The sequence below is a fragment of the Prenolepis imparis genome, unplaced genomic scaffold (assembly GCF_030444845.1).
Source record: "Prenolepis imparis isolate NDT839.2.m4 unplaced genomic scaffold, iyPreImpa1.0 SCAF_1, whole genome shotgun sequence".
NCBI lineage: Eukaryota > Metazoa > Arthropoda > Insecta > Hymenoptera > Formicidae > Prenolepis > Prenolepis imparis.
Window position 1 is genome coordinate 4,458,629 of NW_028141159.1, and position 26,844 is coordinate 4,485,472.

At 28.0% G+C, this 26,844-nt stretch overlaps 2 protein-coding genes and 1 long non-coding RNA gene across 9 annotated transcripts in view; 1 reads left to right on the forward strand and 2 right to left on the reverse strand.

Moving 5' to 3' along the window:
- The window catches only part of LOC145944199 (uncharacterized), a 93,500-nt gene extending 87,522 nt beyond the window's left edge, over positions 1-5,978 (reverse strand). The window contains exons 1-3 of the mRNA XM_083052401.1: positions 5,854-5,978; positions 4,349-4,560; positions 930-1,175 (exon numbers count right to left, since the gene is read on the reverse strand). Of these exons, the coding sequence (XP_082908527.1) occupies positions 930-1,075 (146 nt within the window). The 5' untranslated portion in view covers positions 1,076-1,175; positions 4,349-4,560; positions 5,854-5,978. The remainder of the gene's footprint in view (positions 1-929; positions 1,176-4,348; positions 4,561-5,853) is intronic.
- Positions 1-26,844, reverse strand: part of LOC145939490 (uncharacterized) — a 342,686-nt gene that overhangs the window by 181,138 nt on the left and 134,704 nt on the right. The window lies entirely within an intron of this gene.
- The window catches only part of Bi (T-box transcription factor bifid), a 265,203-nt gene that overhangs the window by 157,550 nt on the left and 80,809 nt on the right, over positions 1-26,844 (forward strand). The window lies entirely within an intron of this gene.

The following is a 26,844-nucleotide window of genomic DNA, read 5'->3' on the forward strand; positions in this document are numbered from 1 at the left end:
ATTAATTTTTATATATATATATAAGATTATATATATATATATATATATATATATATATGTATACACTACCGTCAGAAAGTTTAAGACCAAAGTAATAAATAAAGATCCTCGAAAGAATAATTTATTTTTACACGTTAAAATATGATATTCCGCTGATTGTTTCTTTTTTTTATTAATAGCTAGAAGATCATTACAACACCATAAAAGTAAAAATAGCTTGCTTTATTTTTTAGAAAGAAATAATAAATAAAATTAACAAATTTTTTTGGTCTTAAACTTTCTGACGGTAGTGTATAAATGTGTGTGTGTGTGTGTGTGTGTAAGAGTTTTATAAGAGTATTAATGTTATATTATTGTAATTCTTTCTTGTTTATTGCATATAAATAAATAAAAATGTTATATTTTATTAGCTATTATTTTATATTACACAATTTTGATGAATTGCATAGTATAAAGAAACAATCACGCTAACATAATTAATTATTACTTGTAATATACTAAATAAATTTCAATATAAATATAAATATAAATAAGTTATTTAGTGCAAAGCAACATACATCAGTCGCGCATTCGATTATCAATAACGCGCGTTCCGTGGCAGGGCTGTGTATAAAGTGGCAGAGACTGTGTCTAGCTCAGCCGTAGCGAAAGGGTTAAACTTAATATTTTATTTTCCTAACTTGATGAGAAATATTTACTTTTAAAAATTAAAAAAATACATAAATATTTATCAATCGTTTCTCATTACAACGCAATGTACAATACTTGGGACATTGTCGTTTGCGAATGCAAAATCAATCCGTTCAAGCTATCAAACAAATCTCAGTATCAAACAAATCTCGTTTGAGATCCGAGCCATTACTTCAACGTCCTTTTACATGCAACTTTATATATTCGACGTTAGATATATTTGCATGAATGTTACTCACCGTTGGCAGCTGTGTTCCTCCAATTTTCGATGATCTCGTAACAGCACTATTATCACCACTATACTGTCATTACCGTTTTCATATCTGAAGGATTTTATGTCTGTAATGGATAGGTATACTCCAAATTCTTTCTGAATTTGCCTCATCTAGTTCGCATTTTACAGATTAACGTTGTTAATGTCGATTTGTCCTTTTCTAAAGGTAGGTTCAATTTTAGATACCAACGGTTTTTCTTCTTAAACTCTCCTACAATTTTGTAAAATAAGTATATTTTATTATTTACAGTATATACACACATATAAACAGGATGTCCCTAAACTGGCGATAAAGATTTTAATGACAAATTCTTTGTAATATTTCAAGACAAAAATTCTAATACGAAAATATCGGGGCTATAGTATTTTTCAAATAATAAAAGTTTAAAGATTACGAATGACGAGCTAGACTTTTGTGTGCTCAGAGATAGCAAAATGATCAGTGGTAAAAGTGCTTCCATGTCAAATAACTTTGTTTTTATTGATTATAATTTCATCGTGGAGACAGCTAAATATGACAACTGACACATATCAATATCGATATATTAAACTATGGAATAAAAACGTTTTTAACTGTTCTTATGATTCATTACGGAGAAACAGAAATACATTTTTAATGAAATCTTGAATATTTTTACAATAATACTATTATCAAAAGCATCCGATTCATGGAATCGTAACTGGCAATAGTGAAATTATTGTAGAATTCATAATCTTTAAACTTTTCCTATTTGAAAAATGCTATATCCTCGACATTTTCGTGTTAGAAATTTTGTCTTCAAAATATTACAAAGAATTTATAATTAAAATCTTTATCGCCAGTTTAGAGACACTCCGTATATGTATAAATATATTATATTTAACACATTATTAAAATATATAAATATTTAATATATTAAAATATAAAAGTACTACAAATTATATTAGAACCTATAATCACAAAAATAAAGAAATATATTTTCTTATAATTATGAATATTACATTGTTTATTGAAATATGTGCGTGATATATGAATGTAAAATATATATAGCTATATATATATATATTATATGTATATGTATTTGAATTTAAAATTAAAAAAACATGACTTAATTATTTTAAAAATTAACTGTTTCGCAGATAAAAATAAATACTATTTTTCTATCTACTTATTATATTTTAATTCAATATGTTTATAAATATTTGTTATAGATAAAGATATCCTTTTATCTACAATAAATATTTATAACATTTTAAATTAAAATATAAGTACATAGAAAATGTTTATTTTTATATATATATTTTGCATAAACATAACATATACATTTATGTTATATTACATGACATATAGAAATATGTAATATATACATTTATTTTATATTGCATTACAGGAAAATATCTAATATATATACGTTTATATTACATTACATAATATGAAAACATATGTAATACATATGTCTATGTTATGTTACAGTAACATATCATTTGAAATATATTTAACATATAAATAATACATCTCAAAGTTGCTGACATAGAGCCGTACCAGAACATTTACCTGTATAAGTAATATTACATGTAACATTCATGACAGTCGTGTAATATTACATACATGTCTATGTTACATGTTGTGGTTTGCTGGGATGCGAGTATCGATTTTACATGCCTTTTTTAGAAAAGGATTATTTTAATATATTAATATATTATATTTTAATAATGTTATTATATAATATAAACTATACAGCCAAAAAAGTTGTACACTTGAAAAGTAGTAAAAAATTGTAAAAGTTTAAAAATTTATAACTTAACTAATAATTATAATATCGAGGTGTTTAAAAAACAAAAAAAAAGCTTGAAGTCTGTAGTTTGAGAAAATTTTAGTGCCATTACGTGGAATGATTAGTTTTACAATGGCGAATGACAGAGTGAGAACCTGCAAAACTGATAGAAAGTCCACTTTCCTGAATTGCACAGTGTGAATCAATTGATGTAGGTAGCTCAATGGGATAAAAAAAATTGAAATTCAAACTTTTCTCTTTAGAATGTGCTTTTTTTTTTTATCTTTTCTTTCTTTTATGCGGGGAAATCCTCATGGATACCCTCCGATTCCCGAGGAAATAGTGCCGAAACGGCGAAAACCCCGTGAATATCCTACTCGGACTTGTTTACGCGAGATGCCCGGCACGATTTGCAGCACTTCAGGACAAGCTTTATTTTCGTTTTTTAAACACCTTGATATCATAATTATTAGCTGAGTATTTAATTCTTGAACTTTCACAGTTTTTTTACTACTTTTTTTAAACGTACCGTTTTTCTTGTTTGTATGGTCGAGTGTATATAGGACAAAGTATGCTAAATCGTACTCCCAAAGGTAAATATTAAAATTGCAATAAAACTATCAAAAAAGTGACAAAATTTTTTTATTTATTTGAAACTATGGTTTTTTGTCAACGATATACGCGCAACATTAACACAAATTTATCATTGTTTCATATCGTAAAATAAAAATTAAAAAAAATATCTAATACGATTTACAATACGCCGGTTTGCTGAATTGTAATCATGAATTTTTAAATCATACTTCTAACAATAAAATTAAAATATTCTAACAAAAATGAAGTTTTATTTTCTACGAAAGTTCTCAGTCTGCAACAAAACATATCTATAAGAAAATGTCATATTTATAATTATAAATTCTCTTAAAAAATTTAACAAAAATATTTTTTGTATCATACAAAAATATAAATAAGTATTACCTCAATATAATTGTAAAATTTGATAACATTTTCTTCAATTGTCTATCTAAATATAGAGTAAAAAAACCAATGCCTAAATAAAAAAATTAATTTAGTAAATCATAGCAGTACGATATAGGAAAAAGTTAGTGGTACGTTTTACCGAACTTGCCTTGTGAATAAAAATTTGTGAATAAAAAAATAATCTTGAAACTTTTTGCCGATTTTTCAACAGTTCCATTATAGGATTAAATAAGATGAAAAAATGATTTAATAATAAGTTTAATTGCTTATCTTTCTCAATGTGATAGCTTAAGCACGGGGTGCCGAATATTACATGAAAATCACGCAAAATAAATTTATAAACTCAGTAACGGATTGCTTGAGAAGAAAACAAACATTGCGGCATTCGAGGGAGGCTAGCTGCAATACAACAGCGTTAACACATTAAAATATTTTAACTCTGATTACAAAATACAGTAGAGATACGATTTAACGAACGGTACGATTTAGCATATTTTCCCCTAATTAATAAGCATTATAATGATATATTATTGGCATAACTTTACTATTTTTATTAATTTCCAAATAGATATCGAAAAAAACCTCATGTAAAAGAAGTGATACCGATACAAGAACGATTGAAACATAGAATCTTACGAAATCTACTTACATTGGTGGTGTCACATTTGTTCTGTTTACATTATGTAGCATCAGATAGCATCCTTCTTCGTGTACCTGTCCAGTTTTAATCGCCTTGTTATAAGCATGCACACGCTGTCAAAATAAAGATCGTCACGATCACTTCCAAGGGATGCAAAATCGACTACGCATCTCGAATCTGCGCACCAATATCGTGCCCCCTTTGGCCTTACAGTGCAAAATCTGCAATATATCATTAATATATATCATTAATATATATTAGATAATAAATTAGCCGGAAAAGCCGAATTTTGCTTGGTACGATGCCAAGACTGAATTTCGGAACATTTTAAATATAAAATAGTCAATATAAATATTTAGAAATCAATTGGCTATAAGAGCCGTACGCGGATGTTGATGCGTCGATTCCAACGAAAATTAATTTTTCGTTGAGATTAAATATTTGTGCACGGGGCACGAATTTTGGTTGGTACACTGCCAAGACTTATTCGGAATAATCTCTTAGTGATAAAATAGTCAATTGAGATTTTCAATCAAAATTATGTAGGTGTATGGGAATTGTTAAGAAAATATTACGAGAATGAAATAAGAGTTATTTGCAAGCGACATGTTCAATGTTTTTTTTAATTACCGCAATTTAATGAAAAAGAATTTGAATAGCATAACAAAAAGACACAAAGAAGAGCATACTGAAATGTTAGAAAATTCAACGACAGATACTATAATTGAGTTTTTGCAATGCCGATGTCAAGTTCTAGAACGAGCATCTCTAAGCGATATTTCCAAAAAAAGCAAATCAAGGTTTAATAACAATGAGAAGAACGATGATAATCACATACAGTCGTTCGAATCGAGATTTCAATGCAAAATATTGTCAACAACGGTTCAGGAATGTCAATGTTATTTATATCAAGGACAACATTTGATTTATTTCTGTAATCAACTTTTAAATTTATCTGTTGAAAATAAAATCCAAACGGTCAAACCATTAAAATTGTGCATTAATTATCTTTCTGCAACGATTATTTCGTCGTAAAATGCAAATTAAGTTTGTGCCAAACAAGCGAAGGCAGTCATAATACCTCATTATCATCAAACTAAGGAGACGGCGAGTTCAATTAAATCCGTTGAATAGCAGGTTCAATACCAGAACATTTGAAAATCAATTAAACAATTGTTTATCTTTTCTTATAGTTATATACGTTTGTCAGTATAAGAATCCGTTGACAATACATTATTAAAATTTCGGGAATTTAGAATAGCCTATCGATAAACGATGTCAACCGAAAACACGAAGCCGAAAAATCATTTTGTAAATACGATAAGTCGAAATATCTCGGAACGGTTTGTTGTTAGATTTTGACCTTTTTGAGAGAACGAAGAAAGGCTTGGCGAATCGAGAGAAATAACGATGAAACGATTAACAATTTCGTTTAACTAACGCGTGCCTTTTTTATAAAAAAAGTAATTTTCTAGAGTTTATGCATACATAAGAAACAATAAAATATTACTCACTGGCTACCACGAGGCAAGACCGATCGACAGCTGAGACTAGGCGACTAGACGTTCTACGCACGTTCTACGGGATGCGAACTTCCCATCTATACAATACGACGCGCACGGAGTGACTGACTTCACTGATTGACTTTCTTGCTCGCTGCTCGCAGGCTCGCTTGCTATTTCGTTATCTCGGCCGTTTCCGTAAACGCTCGGCCGCACTCACAATCAGCTGCCGCTAGCCCATGCTCAACTGTGTTGGACACATCGACATATAGAATGGCTGGCAGTGGAAGGGGAGCCGCACGAGTAGAGTGAGAGGCAAACAGTCAAATAATATGAAGTTACGTTCCGTCTCTTTCTAATATAACCTGATTAGTTGGCGACATGACATCGACGGTTTTACGATGTTTTTATTTATAAATATTAAAGATTTGATAAATAGAATAAAAAACTTTATTTACAAGATTAAAATAATTAAACGGTAATTAATAGTAAAACAATAAAACAAAAACAATAATATATAAATATATAATGTAAAATTAAAATAAATTAAATTAAAGTCAAAACAAAATTAATTATTTAAGAAATTAACAGATTAATTTGAAATAAATGTAAATAATTGCTGACAATTTATATAATAACTGATACACTGACATCCGCGTTCGGCTCTATAGCTAGTCTATATTCATATATATATTTGATATTGAGAGCCTAAAAGAATTCTTCATATTTAAATAAAATCAAAGAATACATTGAGAGATACATAATTTTATTTTATATGACATGTGCGCGTGCGTGTGCGTGTATGCGTCATGTGTCAGATCGAAATATATACATATATATATATATATATACAGGGTGTCTCAGACCACCCGTATCACCCTATTATATCGAAAACTGAGCGCGGCAGACAAAAATGTTTCAGACAAAAGTTGTAGGGCTTCAAGTAATGCATTACATAGTATTATTAGTATGACCTTGAAGTGTTGTCAAGGTCATATAAAAATGACCTTGAAATTTTTAAATGGAAGTACTTATATTTCATTCCATATTCTTGTAGCTTATCTCGAGAGCTTTTCAAAACACTATATGTGAGTCTCTTTTTATTAAGTAGTTTTCGAGTTATGGAGCTTGAAAGTTACAGTACCGCCGGCGTTAGCATTACTCAAAGTCTACCGCGCGGAGGTTGCCCGGTCGGATTTACATTTCTTTTGTATGGGCGCGCGCGTATGTCTGTGTGTCTGTGTGTGTGTGTGTGTGTGTGTGTAAATGTATGGCTAGATGCTACATGTGATTAGGCCTGATGTTCGAAATGTTTACCGTTTACTTCAATACAAGCACGTATTCTTTTCTTGAAATTATTTGTTGCATAAAGAATTTCATCGGCATCTAAAGAACGAATAGCGTCGCGTATTCTATGAATCATATTATCTCTTGTCGTTGGCGGTTCGCAGTATACCAAATCTTTTAAAAATAAAATTTTCTGATGAAAGTTTTTGTGGTTGTTGACGTATCCAATTGCAAAATTCAAGTCTGTTTCTAAAATCGACAATCGTCAATGGTTGGTGAAGACTCATCCTGTACGGATGCAGCTTGTTTTCATGAAAAATCCGGTGGATCGTGGCACGACTAATACCAGAATCTCTTTCTCTACGCCTTAATGAATCGTGGGGATACAATTGAGCAGATGCAAGAATTTCTGGCGTCCTCTCCTCTATAACTGGGCGTCGAATTTGTCTACCTTTATTGTGATCAGGTTGAATAATTCCTTTATTAATAATTCGTTTACTTAAGCGAGAAAAAACATTGTATGAGTGAGGAACGCGATCTGGGTATCGTTCTCGCCACAATCTTGCAGCTGCTCTAAATTGACCACCACATTCACCTAAAATAAGCATCATATCCGAAGCTTCTGCGTTTGAATACGACATAGCTAATTAATGAGAATTTCGTTACGTGCTTTTCTGCAAGAGAAGATCATTTTTCTTCGCTGGAGAGCCTGTTAATAATTCCGCTTAAGTGAATTTTATGTACGGATTAATTGCTACGCCATGCGCTGCCTAGCGGTGCTTTTTGCCGATGAAATTCTTTATGCAACAAATAATTTCAAGAAAAGAATACGTGCTTGTATTGAAGTAAACGGTAAACATTTCGAACATCAGGCCTAATCACATGTAGCATCTAGCCATACATTTACACACACACACACACACACACACACACACACACAGACACACAGACATACGCGCGCGCCCATACAAAAGAAATGTAAATCCGACCGGGCAACCTCCGCGCGGTAGACTTTGAGTAATGCTAACGCCGGCGGTACTGCAACTTTCAAGCTCCATAACTCGAAAACTACTTAATAAAAAGAGACTCACATATAGTGTTTTGAAAAGCTCTCGAGATAAGCTACAAGAATATGGAATGAAATATAAGTACTTCCATTTAAAAATTTCAAGGTCATTTTTATATGACCTTGACAACACTTCAAGGTCATACTAATAATACTATGTAATGCATTACTTGAAGCCCTACAACTTTTGTCTGAAACATTTTTGTCTGCCGCGCTCAGTTTTCGATATAATAGGGTGATACGGGTGGTCTGAGACACCCCGTATATATATATTTATATATATGTATATGTTTAAATCAACATAGGTATAATTAAATATTTGATACATAATTTTGTAAAAAATTTAATTTAAAATTAATTTAAAAGGTTTAGGAAAAATAATGATCATTAAAAGAAGATACTTTTAGTAATTGTTGTTTATCTGTCCATATTTATTGTTGTTTATTTATTAATTTTTAAAATAAAAATTAAATAATTTATTAATATTAATTATTTATTAATATTAATATTAATATTTATTTAATATTATTGATTATTTATCAATTTATTTATTAATTTATTAATATTAATTTTTTTTTATAATATTTTATTTATTTTATTTTTATAATTATATATTGTACATCATTTTATGCAACCTATTTTAATGTTTGATATTTATATCTTGCATGTTAATTTATAGAACGTTGAATAATAAACAAGATGTTATTATTTCAAATAAAAATAATGAAATAGAGATGATTACTTTTGCGATAGATGAGATGTTAGAATCAATTAAACTTGAGGATTCCACTGTGTAAACTTTTCTATTTATTTTAATTCATATAATAAAAAATACACACGCATTTATATTTATTTATCTGCACATTTTACTTTTTAAAAAATAAATATTGTATCTCAGTAGTTAATAAATTCTAATCCATTATTTATATAATGTATATAAGTGTGTGTGTGCGTACATATAGGAGGTGTCTCACAACCTCCGTACAATATTTTATTAGTGTGTTCTAGAGGTAAAAAATAGAATAAAAAATTCTAATACAAAAATGTTGAGGCTGCAACAGTTTTTGAGTTATAAGCGATCAAAATTTGCCAATGATATACACGCACTGAATTACACATGTATACGCGTACCGATTTGTCATCTATTATTGGTTTTATTATTTTTAAAATAAAATAAGCTGTGCAGAAAAATCAATATCACACTACCTTGAAAAAATCAATAACAGATGATAGATCGATAGGCGTGTATGTTTAGTTACGGACGCGCGAGTTCTATGCTATATCATTGACAAATTTTGATCGTTTATAATTCAAAAACTATTGTAGCCTCAACATTTTTGTATTAGAATTTTTTATTCTATTTTACTTCTAGCATACGCTAATAAAATGTTGTACAAAGGTGAGATATCCTGTAAATATATGTATATATATATTTAAATTTCTTAATTTTCTGAAAAGTAAAAAGATGATTTTAAAATCTTTTTTAGAGAGGTTATTGGTTTCATTGATAAGCTTGATGGTCCGAAAATTGTTGGCAAAGCACAACATTATCGATTGCTAAAATTTATTTTAAATAATAATAGTCGTCATCGAATTCAAATAGTGGTATAAAATGCTGAAATCGAGCGGATTCAGTTTCACATAAAACCAAATCGAGTAATTAATAAATTTTTTAAGAAAGATCTTATTTATCTTTAACGCAACTATTAATATTTATATATTATTGTTTACTTTGAATATACTTAAATATACTTTTTATTCTTATTTAATTTAATATATACAATAATAATAATAATTATATATATGTTACTTTCTAATCTAATATTACTTTATGTACTTTACAGATTATTCAAATTGATATAGTGAAAGCTAAAAAAACGAAATTACCGGAGTTTAATCAAGGAACTCTTCCTTACGGACTTATTATTCCTTCAAATACTATTATTAATAATTTGGGTTCTTTTGACCTTAAAAAGATAATTCACGCAGTTCAACCTAAATTGATAGAAATATTCCGGATTACTTGAATTCATGTGTTCGTAAGTAATTCTAAATATATTATATATGATTTAATATTGTCATATACATATATAGTATGTTCTTATATTTATGTATGTTTTCTTCTATTACATTTTCTTAAAATAAATACTTTTAATAATTACTTTAAATAAAATATTTTTCAGTTGTACGAGGATATATTAAAACAAGATTTAATACTTTCTCAAATAGTTTTAAAACTATTGGAACTGGATCAATTACAGGTGGTAATTACAAATTAGAGATTCAAATTGCTGATTTTGAAGCAAAGGATGGTTTCGAGAAAGCAGAAAAAGTGGAAATAAAAAGATATGTGAAAAATTCAAGTAAATTATATTAAAGATCTTTTAATTTCGTAATAGAATATTGTATCATTTTTTATTGATTTTTATGAATTATGTATTTATTTTACAGATGACATCTTTTATCTTGATGTGGAAAAAGTTTGTGACATTAAATTAATAGGAGACCAAACGTTATCATTGACACTATTATTGCAAGGTACAAAACCTATTATAAAAAGATCTTTTCCAAAAGAAGATGGAACTTCCGATTTGTCAACTAACAAGATTATTCGTAAATAATTTAAAAAGTATTCGTCATGTTTTCAGTGAGTTTTTTGTTTTTTATTTTTAGTTTATAAATAATTAATTCTTAATTTGGACTTTGTCTAAAAATGATATTTATTATTTAATTAACTCAACGGTCTTTGCGAAGCTATCGAATCTACTGGTGAGATTTTTAACTGTAACTTGTGTAATAACATATTTTGGTTTACTTGATGTTCTCTCGATATCTCTACAGCTAAACCCTATAAATTGTATAATTGTATATTGTATAATTTATATCGGCTAGCTTGTTATATATACTTCGCTTTCTGGCATCGATTTAATCAACATTAATTCTCAATTCTGATTACTTCACTTTTGACCTTTTTTGCATAATCCAAGTCTTCGTTTGTTGTGTGCAATTATTCGATAAATCATATATATGTATGTAAAACACTAAAAGAAAAGATAATGTATTTACATTAATTCATCGTTCATATAAGATTTAAGTAAAACATTTATTATTTGCTTATCAATATTCAGATTTACACATACATCTTTTTAATTTTTAATTTGTACCTATAATTATCTACAAATTATATTATACGGACTATGTAATATATGATGCAGTAATGTGAATAGTTGTGTATATAACGTAATTACATTAGCATAATTATTAAAATATAAATTATAATTGCTTGTAAAATGCTGTTTGTAAAATTTATGTTACGAAATCTCTCTCTATCTATCTCATCTGGGGTGCTTTCGCGAAAGATCAAAATGATCCAGATTAAAATGATCCGTGTATTCCGTGCGTTGTGATTGGTCAAATCTGAAATTTCATTGAATAAAATTTCAATGAGATTGACTCTCATTGTAACTTTATTCAATGAAATTTCAGATTTGGCCATCACAACGCACGGATCATTTTAATCTGAATCATTTTGATCTTTTGCGAAAGTATCCCTGTTTATGATGCCTGTAATGTGTAACATTGCAATATAACGCTGGTATATGGACAGAATGTATCCAATTTAAAAAATTCGTAGACTGATATTTCACTTTAGCGTTAATTTTTCGTAAAAGAGCGATTCCGTTATTTATGATGTTGTTTATACATGATGCGCATACCTGATGCTTCGTTTTTACTGTAAATTTTAATGATAGTTTCTTTAATAATTTCGAGTGAATTTTTGTGAACGAAATGTTCTTCTTTTTTAAGAGAAACTGTTATTAGCGATGCAATTTTTTTAACTCGACTCATTAAGTATGTTCGCAATTAAATATAAAATTAAAATTGTATTAATGCAACGCGTTTACTTGAATATGCAAATTAAAAATAAGATTTTATCTGCTGGCGTGTGAAAAGTATCATTTGCAAAATGCTTTTTTCTTTTAAAGGTTTAAATTCGAATCTACGAGCTATTAATTTCTCGAAATTTTTTAAAAGTATTAATATCAAATTAGTCAAAGAAATTGATATGAAAATTCAGTGTAGTTAGAAAGAATATGTTATATATTTATGAGTATTTACGCTTAATAAAAAGTCGATTGTAAAAAATAAATTAAAGATAGAGGTCGAATCGAGATTAAAATTGATTAAATCAAAAACAGGAAACAAATCTAAAAATTATATTTTATTAGTATAGTGTTTCAATAATATTGTGTATAACATTTTGAAATAACGTTTAAAATTAAATCATATTTCGAAACAATTAATACGTTCTACACTTACACATGTTATGGTATTGTAACGTATACTTTCAACAATTTATACAATACATATCGATTTTTATTTCGTACATTCTTTCAACATATAATCCAATTTTCATAGATTACGCACTATATGAAAAAAAATCTATCTTTATTGTATTTCAATATAGATTTAAATACTCTATTATATATATTTATATATATTTTTCATGTTACATTCATTTTTTTTTTTATTTCAAAAAATAACTTTTTTTTATATTTCCTTTTCTAATAGCGTTTTCGAATAATAAAGTAGATTTGATCGATCCGAGAGCGATTAATGACGTCATTAACCAATCATAACTATTTCTCTGAAGAATAAATGGCTGTGATTGGTTAATTACGTCATTAATCGATCTCAAGTCGATCAAACCTGCTTTATTGGAAAACGCTATAAAATAATCTTAAACTCGAATGAAAAATTATATTATTTTGATGTTACTGCAATTTATTATTTATATATTTAAATGTATTACACGGAACAATGTATTGTAATGAATTAATAAAATAAAATATAAACTTTTCTCTTTCTTTTAAAAATAATGGTGAAATCTCGAATGTATCAAATTTATTGAGTTGTGCGGTAAGCTTCACGAAATGATGTGTTTTGTTATGTGATATGACAGCTTGTGTTATGTTGCGCGAGGTTAAAAAAAGTGTTGCGCTTTAAAACTTCTGCAAATTTATATAAAAGTAAGTAGAATATTAAATTTATACAAAAGTGTGTAAAATATTAAATTACAATTAAATTTTTTTTATTGTTAAATTAAAATTAATTTTATTTCTATATATAACTAATAAAAAAATACAATTAACTTTTATATATTACAACTCATTTACTTTTATATAGTACAACTTTTTTCATGAAATACTTATAATTAATAAATACGTGTAGAAAATTAAATATTAATTAAGAATGCAGCATACAATTTCTATTATAAAATCTTTAATTATAATATTAAATTTCTTCATGCACAGGCAAGAACTATATTCATCACAATTGCAAAAAAGAAAAAAAGTATATCATGTATATCGTATCCGTTCTAATCTGACACGCGCCAGTATCAAGAAAGTATATAACATCTCGATCGATCTTGGTCGATTGCAATTATCAGCAATTTTTGCCCACGGTGAGAGCAAGCGCATCTCGTTTCATCATATACACGAGTATAAATTTACGAAGTCGACGCGACTAAGCTCGACTCGGCTCGATTCATCTTGGCAGTGCGAGGCAAGTATACTATACATACAGATGCTCGGCTCAGTAGTAAACACGAAAAATAAAAAAAAGGTCAAATCCTTATTATTATCGTACGTCCCCCTTGAAATCATACAATTTTTAATTGAAATATTTTTGATATCTTTTATATTTGTCGAGATATTTACTTGCGGAAATTAAAATGGGACACTGTATATACAAGGAGCAAAGAAAAAAATGGTAATGTGGCCTCTGCTGATATATTGGCTCCTCACTTATCAAATTAACTAATAACGCCAACCAAAATTTATTTTGCGTATTACGTAAAACTTAAAATAGTAGAAATTAAACACCCTTAAATGTTGATGTCTGACAATTCGTTTGTCATTAATAGAGACTTATCATTACACGCAATAAATAAAATTTTTAACGTATCGAAAGTTTTTTTTATAAACTATTGAAAAATCGAGTTCTAGATAACTATGAGGTGTTAAAATTACAGAACAACATCCTGTCTTGAACATATTGAAAGTAAAATCACGATATGTTTGCTTATAGATATGTTTATTTTATTATTTTATTAATTTAACAATTTAAAAATTTAATTTATTTTCTAAGAGAATAATTCTTTAGTCACTAAATGTTGATTTTGTACTGAGTTCAAGTATCATTTTTGATTCGTACATTTATGGTCACCAGGGTGCCATATTACCCGCACTTTTCTCATTTTGTTATATTGGGCTGCATTCGGAAACAATACGCTGAGCATTCCGAGTGTCGTTCTATCTTTGTTATTTGCGAAAGGTGAACAAAGATAAAACGACACTCGGAGTGCTTAAAATGTTGTTTCCGAACGCAGCCTTGGAGTGTTTCTGAAAAATATATGTTTTTTTAAAAATCTTTTAGTATTTCATTTAATCCAAAATATAATATCGTTGACCAATGAAATAAAAAACCCTATGACGTGTATTAATTGATTCCCAAAAGTCTTTTTTTAATTTTTTTATTACACCAAAACAAACTGGGAGGTTACATTATCACCTCTTCTCCTCTACAATTTTAATTTATTACCCCTCATAACTTTACAGGAAACGGTCGTAGAGAAAAATGTTTCATGTACATAGATTTTTTAACTTTAAGGGGGGACATAAGATGGTATATCATTGGTTTGACCTTAGATAATTGTTTGATAATAAATTTTTTTCAATGCATAATTCTTGTAGCCTATTTCAAGAGCTTTCCAAAACATATAATAAAGTATATAAAGTATATTTAGTTTCATTATTCCGTGCATAAAAGTATTAAAGTAAGATTATCGAAAACTAGATATTTTACAAAATATTTTATATTTTATATCAAAAAATTATTAACTTCAAATCTTATAATACAAGAAGTACTTAAGAGAAAAATATTTTATTATAGTGTTTTGGAAAGCTCTTGAGATAAGCTACAAGAATATGCATTAAAAAATATACATTTCCATTAAGACATTGAAAGAGACTTTGTAATCTTCAAATGACTGTCCAAAGTCAAACCAATAACATTATCTTATGTTCTCCTCGAAGTTAAAAAACTTTTGTATGAAACATTTTTTCGTATCTTTCATACTTTTTGAAATATTTAAATGGATAAATTAAAATGATCCATCTTGTATATGTATACAGGATGTTTCATTTATCTCTTACACCTCAAATAATTTTTTTATTTTTAATTGTACAACAAAATCTTTCAAATAAAAGTTGTTTGACTTGAAGGGGGACAGAAGATGTCGCTACTGATATTTTTTTAAAAGACTTCAATGTTAATTATGTTTTTTTAAATAAAATTACTATATTTTTTTTATATAAATTGATTCAACGTAACATTCTGTATAAAAAAGTTATAAGGGTAGAATGACTAAAAAATGTATAGTTTACGAGATATTTTATACTTTAATTTGACATAATCTTACGTAAATTATGAAATATCTCGTAAAATATTCATTTTGTTTAAATCGTTTTTCCGTATCTTTCATATTTTTCAAGATATTTTCCTGGGGCGATTAAAATGAAACACCCTGTATACAGGGTATTCTAAAAGTCCGAAAACGGTCGAATATTTCATAAACTATGCATGTTAGAACAAAATCTTTCAAACATAACTTGTAGTAGAGCTTTAAATGGCGCATTACATAATAATATTAGTATGACCTTGAATAGCACCATCAAGGTCACGTAAAAATTACTTTGAATTTTTTAAATGGAAACTCCCACTTTTTATTGCATATTCTTGTAGCTTATCTCGACAGCTTTCTAAAATACTATAATAAAATATTTTTAAGTACTTTTTGAGTTATATAACTTGAAGTTTACAGTATTTTGACATAAAATATAAAATATTTAGTTTTTGGTAATCGTACCTTAATACTTTTATGTACAGAATAATGAGATCAATCAATTGGTGTGAAGAAAACACATAATTGATTTTTTTTTAAATATGTTGCAAATTACAAATTTTTTCGAATTTTTTAATCAAAATTGAAACAAGAGATAGTTTTTATAAGTTTTATAACATATAATTACTTTAATTATGCTATAAAACTCATTAAAACCATATCTTGTTTTAATTTTGACAAAACAAGATTGAAACATTTTTTAATACATTACGTCCAATAGACTCATAACGGAGATTATAAATTTCCAATGAAATTGATGTAATATCTATACATATATTTAAACATATAAATGTTTACTTTTTACAGTTTATTCACAAACATTTGATTAAGAAAGCGAAAGAAAAAGAAAGAAAGAGAGAGAGAGAGAGAGAGAGAGAGAGAGAGAGAGAGAGAGAGAGAGAGAGAGAGAGAGAGAGAGAGAGAGAGAGAGAGAGAGAGAGAGAGAGAGAGAGAGAAGAGAGAAAGAACAAAAAGAAAAAAAAAGTGAAAAAAAGAAGAGTAAAAAAAAGAAAAAAGTAGAGACAAAAAAAGATTTGTATATATTTTTTAAAATTATTTTAATACATCCAATTCTCTTTTTACATGATTTTTATATGCTTTTTTTTTAAGTAATTCTTTTTACACGATTTTTTTAAATAATTAGATTTATTTAAATCTAATTAGTTAAATTTAATAATTTTTTTAAATAATTAGATTTCTTATTAAATTATTTTTAAAATTTTTTATGTATATATACAAATTTTATAATATCGTAAAAGTAGAAAAAAATTAAATTATTTCCATAATTAAATATTTTCTTTTTCAGAGATCCAACGGGATAATAAGCTAAAAGTGGAAAATAAGCTAAACATAATATTGAATTGAATTTTATTTTTGTTTATTTAATTATTTAATTAAAATTGGCTCTAACTTAAATTAAAATTAATTTTGACTTAATTTGAAATTGACCTTAACTTGGATTGAAATTGGCTTTGACTTGAATTAAAATTGGATTTGACTTGGATTCAAATTGGCTTTGATTTGATCAAATTTTATACCAAAAAGTTTGTAGGCTGGTATGCTGATGATACCATTATAATGTGCAGACAATGTACTTTTGAAATATATAAAAGATTAATTTTTGGCTCGTTTTGAAATATTGATAATTAAAATTTTTATACCGCGGACCACATACGGCGCGGATTCATTTTACATATATTAGACCAAGAACGTAGTACACGGATATGCTTATGGTACCAATATAATCTGCAAACACTATTAAAATATATATACGACTAACTTTTGGCTCATTTTAAAATATTGTAAATTAAAATTTTTAAGTCGCGCAGATCCCTTACAGCGCGGATTTATTTTACGAATATTAGACCAAAAAGGTTGTACGCTGGTATGCTGATGGTACCATCATAATGTGCAGACAATGTACTGTTGAAATATATAAAAAATTAATTTATGGCTTGTTTTAAAATATTGAAAATTAAAATTTTTGGACCGCGGACTCCATACGGCGCGGATTTAAATTACGAATATTAGACCAAAAAGTTTGTACGCTAATATGCTGATGGTACCATCATAATGTGCAGATAAAGTACTGTTTAAATATATAAAAGATTAATTTTTGGCTAGTTTTAAAATATTGAACATTAAAATTTTTAAACCACGGATCCCATACGGCTCAGATTTATATTACGTATATTAGACCAAAAAGGTAGTACGCTGGTATGCTTATGCATTCAGGAACAGATAGAACAAAATGTAAGGTGATTCTACATGATAAAATAAAAATCAATAATAATTTATCATGTAGAATCACCCCTTAAATTTTGTCCCACCTATTGCTGAACATCTCTGTATATGCGAATCGTACGCGTGAGTGACGCAATACAATATATTTGAATACACGTAGTTAATTGTATTCCTGGGTGTTAGGGAATATGCTGAAAGCAATATTTTATAAAATAAATTATAATATTTTAAAGCGAAACATAAAGATTTGAAATTAAATGCTTATAATCGTCAAAGTCGCGTGAATTTGCCTTACTCTATTTCTCTTCAATATATTGCTTTCGAAAAAAATATGATTTAAAAAATTCATCCATAGTGGGTCTCATATGAGTCCGTGCGGAGTCAATAAATCGAAAAAGTATTATTCAACAAGCTTGAGTTAAGAATTTACAGTTTTATAAAAAGTTAATAAGTTTAAATTTTATAAAAAAGTTAATTTTATAAGTTTCTTTTATAGAAAATAAAGAAAAAGTATAATAAAGTTTATTTTATTTAGAGAAATTATAAGTGTATAATCTCTTAATAAATGTTTATTAAATTAAAATAAAATAAATTAAGATAAATCTCGTTTAATGCAAAACAAATCATAAATTGTAAAAGGCCAACTACGAGCAATATTTGTATACATATAGTATTCCAAATATATGATATTAGACGTTTCGATTTTACTTAGTCTTCCTCAGTACATAAATTAAAGCAAAAATTTGAACGTAAAGGTCGCCAGTAATGAACAAAACCAACAATATTTATTCTTCTTCGACCTAACTGGCAAATTTTATTTTTTTTTTAAATACACGACGTTTCGGCCTATGGATATGGGCCCTTATCAAGTGATACTAGAAGGATAAAAATGAATACTGTTATATATTCGATTGTATAGCGCGCGGACGTAATACGAACGTACGCGGTTAAATCTAAATACCACCTTTAGGAGAGCTCATGCGCGGGGGTTTAAGGATCGTGTGTGCGTGTACGAAGGAGGAGAAGCGAGTTGCTATTACACACGTGTTCCGACCGGACGTATCGTACTTATCCCGTTATTCTCCCAGTATTCTAACTACTTGTAATTGGGATACCTGTACACATTTTATATTGTCTAATAAACAAAATACACAACAAATACAAATAATAAGCAAGGCACAATTAGATAAACGAAAATAAGTCCATATCTGAATAACAAGAATAATAAATAGAGATGTCGCAATTAAATTGATATTAATGTATTTTTCCAACAAAAATTAATTAAATAAAAATTAATTTAAACAGAATGCACTTAAACACTGTTAGAAACGAGTAGATCTTAGATAAAAACATACTTACAGTATGATTATTGTCGAAATAATAATAAAGGTCGTAAAAAAGTGAGGGTATCGAGACACAAACAAACAATCATACGCTATGTATTAACTTATCATAAATCGGGTTTAAATTTTCGGTGTCTTTTTGCAAATTTATTGTATTGTTGTATTTTTTAATAAAAAACATTTCAGCCAACTCCCTTTTTCTTTTATGCTTCTCGCAATATAAAATTATTGATTCAAGCCATTTGAAATCGTGTCCAAATTTTGTCCTGTGTTTACTAATTATATTGTGATTACTGGGATGGTTTTTTATGTTGCTGCAATGTTCCTTTATTCGAGTCAATAACTGTCTTTTTGTTTGACCAATGTATGTTGCATCGCAGTCTCCACATTCAATCATGTAAACAACGTTAATTTTTTGAGACTTATCAATTTTATCTTTACCTCTTTTAATTAAGTTATTTAATTTTTTCGGGATTGTATACAATGTATTGAGGCCGCATTTTTTAAGAGTGAAGTTTAAATTTTTGCTCAGATTTTTTATGTATGGTAAAGTCAAAACTGATAATAAATTGAATCCGCCAGAACGGGCACCACCAGCATCCAAAGAGTCATTCCGATACTTAATTGTTTTTAATCTATTATTAATCTGTTTTTTAACAAATGGTACAGGGAAACTATTGTTAGTCAAAATATCTGTTATAATTTTTAAATTATCAGTATGGAAACGTTCATCAGAAAGTAAAATGGCGCGATCCACCAGACTCCTAATAGTATTAATTTTATATTTTAAGGGGTGGCTAGATAAATATTCAAATATCTACCAGAAAAGGTGGGTTTCCTGTACCAATTGGTCAATAACTTTCCGTCACATTTTAAATTAGATAAATAATAAATAGCATAACATGATGTTGTGTTTGGCGGACAAACAAATGTTATAAATTATATAAAACGAATTCAAAGTGCGATGGTATAGCATATAGGAAATCACGACAAAAAAAGGAATGTCATAATTAATTTAAATAAACTCTAACGATTAAATTTTATAAATTAGGCACACAATTAGGAATAAAATTAACAGTTAAAGTTAAAGATAAAAAATGGAACATATAAGATTGGTGATAATTGTCATGAGCGTTGTTAATATAATAAAATTAATATAAACAGATTCTTCGTTGGAAGGCAAGAATGAGTTAGTTCGAATTTTTCCAGATAATTGCGTCAATTTGAAAGATAATGTCACTGGATAAAAATTGGCGTGGTCCATAATAATTGGTAAGACGTGTTCCATTAACATTGAATTAAAACTGTGATATATATATATATATATATATATATATATATAATGTGAATAATAATAAACTTATAAATTATGACAAGATTCTCTGAAATAAAAGTGTGATCACTTACAATTAAGTTATGTTAATATGAAGGTTCTTGTCACTATAGCTTCCTATTTACAACAAATCTTGAACGTGACTGTGGAGACATGTCTATATAACAAGGAACGAAAGTCAAGATATCAAGTGATATAATAATACAAATATCATTTTCTTTTATTAAATTAACATTGTATTTCTTTGAATTTTTTATTATATTTTATTATATATTTTAAATATATTACATTAATTCATTTAAATGTAATATAATTTAAATGTGATTAAATAATATTGCAAGACCACTTCTTGCGCTTCTCCTGGCTACATTGCTGCGTCTGCTCCGGTGGACTGTGATATAAAGACCTATCTAGACGTTCTCTCGCAAATTTGCCTGAATCCATATTCAGCATCACATTACCATCTGGACTCTGGACGATATAAATCCGGTAGATGACGTTGAATTTCAACGGATGACAAAGGTCGTGGCACCTCTGGTGGGGTAAAATATAAATATATAATATTAAACGTATACATATAATATTTTGTAATATTTTATCATATTTTAATATTTTATAATTTTAAATATGATTAATTATTTAGGCCTGCGACCGAATTGCACATTTCGGCCTATTTTTGCTTGCTGCTATCTTCACTTTTTTATTTCATAGCATCTAGAATCTAGATTGCTCGCGGAGAAATAAGATACTCGAGCTCAGGAATATACTAGTTGTAAATCATACAGGGCATTGGCGCTTATTGTCCCGTGCGCTGTTCACTGTTTACAGAATTATTATTATGTTATTAAATTAAAGATAACATTAAAATGAAATTACGTATTTCATAAAATTAATATTTTTATTTAGTATAACTATATATTGTAATAAAACAAATAGATGATATAAATTTAACATCAATAGATTTTCACATTACCTTTGAAGTACTATTGATGAGTTTTTTTGAATGGTTTCCTTATATTGGACCTATTCCACTAGAGTTGAATATTCTATTTGCATTTTGTTGCTTTAAAAGATCGAAACATCAATGTCAATTTTTATTTGTTATTTTTTATTAATTTATTTGCATCGACGAAAATAACGATGTATCGTTTAATGAAGATCGTGCACTCGATTTAATGAATTAATAAAAATAAATAATTTTTAAAAAATAATTAATAAAAATATTTTATTTTCGAAAATGAGGATTTACATAAATATATATATGGATCCAAACATTAAAAACATTTTTATTTTGAAATTTTATAATAATGGTTTTATATATATTTAAAAGTTTGAAGAATTCCATACCTGTTTCTGGCCACGATTTTAGTGAAATATCGCTTTGTAAATTGCACAGTTCTAATTGAAAGTCAATACTCTGTTCAATTATTGGAACAATTCGAAGATTTTCGTAAAGAACAAGGTCTTTCCTCGAAACTTTAAAACCGCGAAAATGCTGATCGAATTGCAAAAAGGAAAGAAAAGTATTTCTTTCCAAATTTTTAAAAATACTTTAAATTTTGTGCGAAACAAATTGACAGAACTTACTACTCACAGATCGTTTGGTCAGTCTGTTGGAGCTACAAGTTTAAAATATTCAGGTGACAAGTCAAGCCTGTGATAAAAGCTAGTTTCAAAAGTGACTCCACGTTTTCAAAAAATGATTTAAATGTGTTCAGTTTTGCGATGTACTTTTTGTATAAAAAGATATGTTTCTTTTCTTATAGAAAAAAAGTTTTGCAAAGTTTATGCAAAGTTTTTTTTCTTCGAGAAAACTTTGAAACTTGTGATGAAGCAGGGATTTGCTGCCATCTTTAATCTCATTTATGATTGCTGTTACTATTTGTATGCATTTGTACGCATTGCGGTAAATTGTTTCATATCTTTCTTGCATAAAGCTTCTTGATGCATGATGCAATAAAGAATAGTAAATTTTAAATTTCTTACTTTAATTGCCCTAAGAATGTAATCTTATCATAGACCTCGCACCATTTGTCACTATGCACGAACATTTTGAAAAATCGTAAATAAACTTGTTTAGAGTAATTTTAAGTGTTCTGTAAATATCAATACCGGTTGTTATTCCGTGTAAAGTGGGTATTATATTGAGCGTCTTGCCCATGGGCAAGACGCTGACTTCAAGCTCGTGGGCAAGACGCTGTTTTTAAAACGCTATTACACCTGGTGTTTTGCAGCTAAACTTGCATCAACTATTTTCTATTCGTTCGTGCGTTCAACATTCTAAATACAAGCATAGCCTCAATTTTTGTATCAAACAATATTTAGCTGTTCATTTTGCTTGCATAAATCCGTCATTAATTAGGTATTAAAATGCTTTACACCTGGCGTTTCGGAACTGGACTTGAAGTTAGCGCTCACGTACTAGAGGAGAACAATTGTGCTGACAATATACATATATATATATATATAAACGAAAAACTTATCGCAAACCACACGTTATTTGATTTTGTTTAACGCGCTGATCGTCTAGCACTTGCGCAGTAAAAAGAAACGACGTCGTTTTGCCCACGGAACCTAGGGCAAGACGCTCAATATAATGCCCACTTAACGTCTCCTCGGTACATGAACAATCATCTTGCTCAATTTGCGCAAAAATGCTTAATTGACTTATATGTCGAACATCAGTACTCTCATTGAAGCACAATGAAAAATAAGTGTATATATGAAAATGATTTCAATTTTTCTTCTATAAAACAGGCTATCATAATAATTCTTTTATCTTACCGTGTCACGAGTAAATGGAATGTTATTAATGTCTTTAAGTATCACAGTATTTCCAGCTGCAAAAATTTTTTATAAAGACACCATCGGTTATATACATTAAATACTCTTTTAAATGTTCGTAATTATAATGTTTATGTGAATTACATTTTTTTTACACAAGCAGATTCAAAAAATCACTAAATACATATTCGCTTTACGTACGAAGAAACTTTTCATGTTATATCATAATGATACTTAAGAAATCTTTTTAATAGTCAAATTTTTTATTATGGATTTTAATTTTTAATTTTAATTTTATTGTGGATGTTTAATTCGTAAAGTATGTAATGAATATTGATAATATTTGAGAAGTGCTACGACAAAACACATTTAATTTTCGTATGTCAATTCTTGTATGCGTATTTGTATATGTCATGTTGTATGCAGTTATGCAATTCGTATGTAATACATATTGTGTTGTGCCAATTTTAAGAAATGACTACTAAAAAGGATTATAAGCATTATTTGATACAACATGGGAAGACAGTTTCTTCGCATGTATTGCAAAGCGAACAGTTTGTCTTTTATGTGGTTTTGAACCTGCTTATGTGACAAAATATGTGATTCATAGACATTATAATCATAAACATTTAAACAAATATTCAGCATATACGGGACACGAAAAATCTGCTGTGATTGCAGCATTAAAATTAGTATCAGCGACGTTTTGGTGTCATTTCGGACATTTGTAATAATAAAGATGAAGATATTTAAGATAAAACAATACATGTCGTATGCCATTTCATATCTAATTGCGAAACATTCAAAACCGTTTACCGATGGTGTCTTCATAAAAGAGTGTATTCTTGTAGCAGTGACAGCATTTGGAAATACTGTGACACTTGAAGACATTAATAACATTCCACTTTCTCGTGACACAGTAAGATCAAGAATTATTATGATAGCCAGTTCTATAGAACAAAAATTAAAATCATTATGAAATACATGCACTTATTTTTCATTGTGCTTCAATGAGAGCACGGATGTTCGACATGTAAGCCAATTAAGCATTTTTACGCGAATTGTGCAAGAAGATTTTTTGTGTACCGAAGAAATATTAGATTTCGTACCATTACATGCTACTGCAATTGTAAATGCAATTAAAGGTAGTAACAAATCCCTGATTTATCGCAAATTTCAAAATTTCCTCGAAGAGTATGATGCAATTTACAAAAACATATTACTTTACTATGAAGTCCGATGTTTAAATATCGGAAAAACTTTGCAAAAAGTTTTTTCTATAGGAAAAGAAATATATCTTTTCAAGAAAAGTGCATCCCGAAACTGGAAACATTTAAATTATTTTTTGAAGATGTGGAATCACTTTTGGAATTAGCTTTCATCTTTCATCACAGATTTAACTTGTCACCTAAATAAATTTAAAGCTACAACAGACTAATCCAACGATATTCGAGTTAGTAAGTCATGTCGATTTGTTCTGCGCAAAATTAAAAATTGGGAAAAAAATAGTTTTCTTTTCTTTCCTTCTTGCAACATTCTCGTTGAAGAATATGGCACGAAATGCGACTTTAAAAAAATATCTGCATCTTATCAATTAATTAATTGCACAATTTGATCATCAATTTCGTGATTTTGAAGAGTTGAAGAAAGACCTTTTATTTTACGAAAATCTTAGAACAATTCCGATAATTGAACAGAGTGTAGATTTTCAATTAGAACTGTGATCTACAAAGTAATATTTCAGATTTCACTGAAATATCAGTAAGAAACAGGTGTGGAATTTTTCAAACTTTTAAACAAAGTTAAATATCCAAAATTACAAAATTTTGCATTATAAAAATTTTTTCAATGTTTGGATCTACATATCTATGTAAATCCTCATTTTCGAAAATGAAACACATAAAATCAAGTACACAATCGTCATTAAATGATGCATCGTTATCCTCGTTGATGAGAATAAATTCATCCAAAATTAACATTGATATTTCGAAGCTTAAAGCAACAAAATGTAAATAGTTTTTAACTTTATAGTGGAATAGGCCTACTGGGGAAACCACTAAAAAAAAAAGAAACGCAACAATAGTAATTAATAATGTGGAAATCTGTTGGCATTAAACTTAAATATATACCATCTGTCCCACCTATAATGTTTGTTTTATTACAATATATATAGTTATACTAAATAAAAATAGTAATTTTATATATGTATGTCTTATTATATGTGTGTATAATAAATTTAAATAGGTACAGCCTCTGATATATATATATATATATATATATATATATATATATAGACTTTGACACACACACACGCGCGCGTACGCACACACACGCACACACACGCACGCACACGCACGCACGCACACACAGGGTGTCTCAGAATGATGGGGACTAAATTCGTATGCAGGTAGAGCGGGCAAAACTGAGTCGAAAAGTCCTCTACCATTTTGCAATTTTCGCAATAATTAACGAGTTATTAATTGGGCATTAAAATATTTTATTACTTTTTAAGTTTACCAGTTTTTTTTGGCCGCGTGTATATATGCAATTAACATACGTATTTTAACGTTATCTTTAATTTAATAACATAATAATAATTCTGTAAACAGTGAACAGCGCACGGGACAATATGCGCTAACGCCCTGTATGATTTACAATTAGTATTGTTCCTGAGCTCGAGTGTCTTACTTCTCCGCGAGCAATCTAGATGCTATAAAATAAAAAAAGTGAAGATAGCAGCAAGCAAAAATCGGTTGAAATGTGCAACTCGGCCGCAGGCCTGAATTATATAATACTAGAACAACACAAGCGCGCGCTGCGCGCGCGCCATTCTTTGGCTTTATATTAAGAAGGATATTTAAAAAATATATATATATGTAGTTTATTTAATTTTGATTAATATTTTTTAAAAATTTTTGACAGAAATCAGTTGATAACTGTCAAAAATATTAATCAAGTTTAAAGTATTATAACATTTTATCTAAAATATATTATTAAAATATATTATTATGTTAATTTTTATATCATATTATTATTTTAAAATTTAATTAACAAATTTTCGCTTTATTAATATGATTTAACAGAAATCAGCTAAATAAAGCGTTAATTTGCTAATTAAATTTTAAAATAAAAATATATTATAAGAATTAAAATAATAATATTATAATAATATGTTATAATATTTTTTAAACTTCATTAATATTTTTGACAGTTATCAGCTGATTTCTGTCAAATAATATTAAATACAGATAAGGTATTATAATTTTTTATACATAATTATTATTTCAAAATTTAATTATCAAATTTTCATTTTATTAATATTTTTTTACAGAAATCAGCAAATATAACTGTCAAAAATATTAATTAAGTTTGAAGTATTGTAACATATTATTTAAACATATTGCTATTTTAAAACATTACTATTTTAATTTTTATAACATATTATTTAAAAATTAATTAGCAAATTAACGCTTCATTA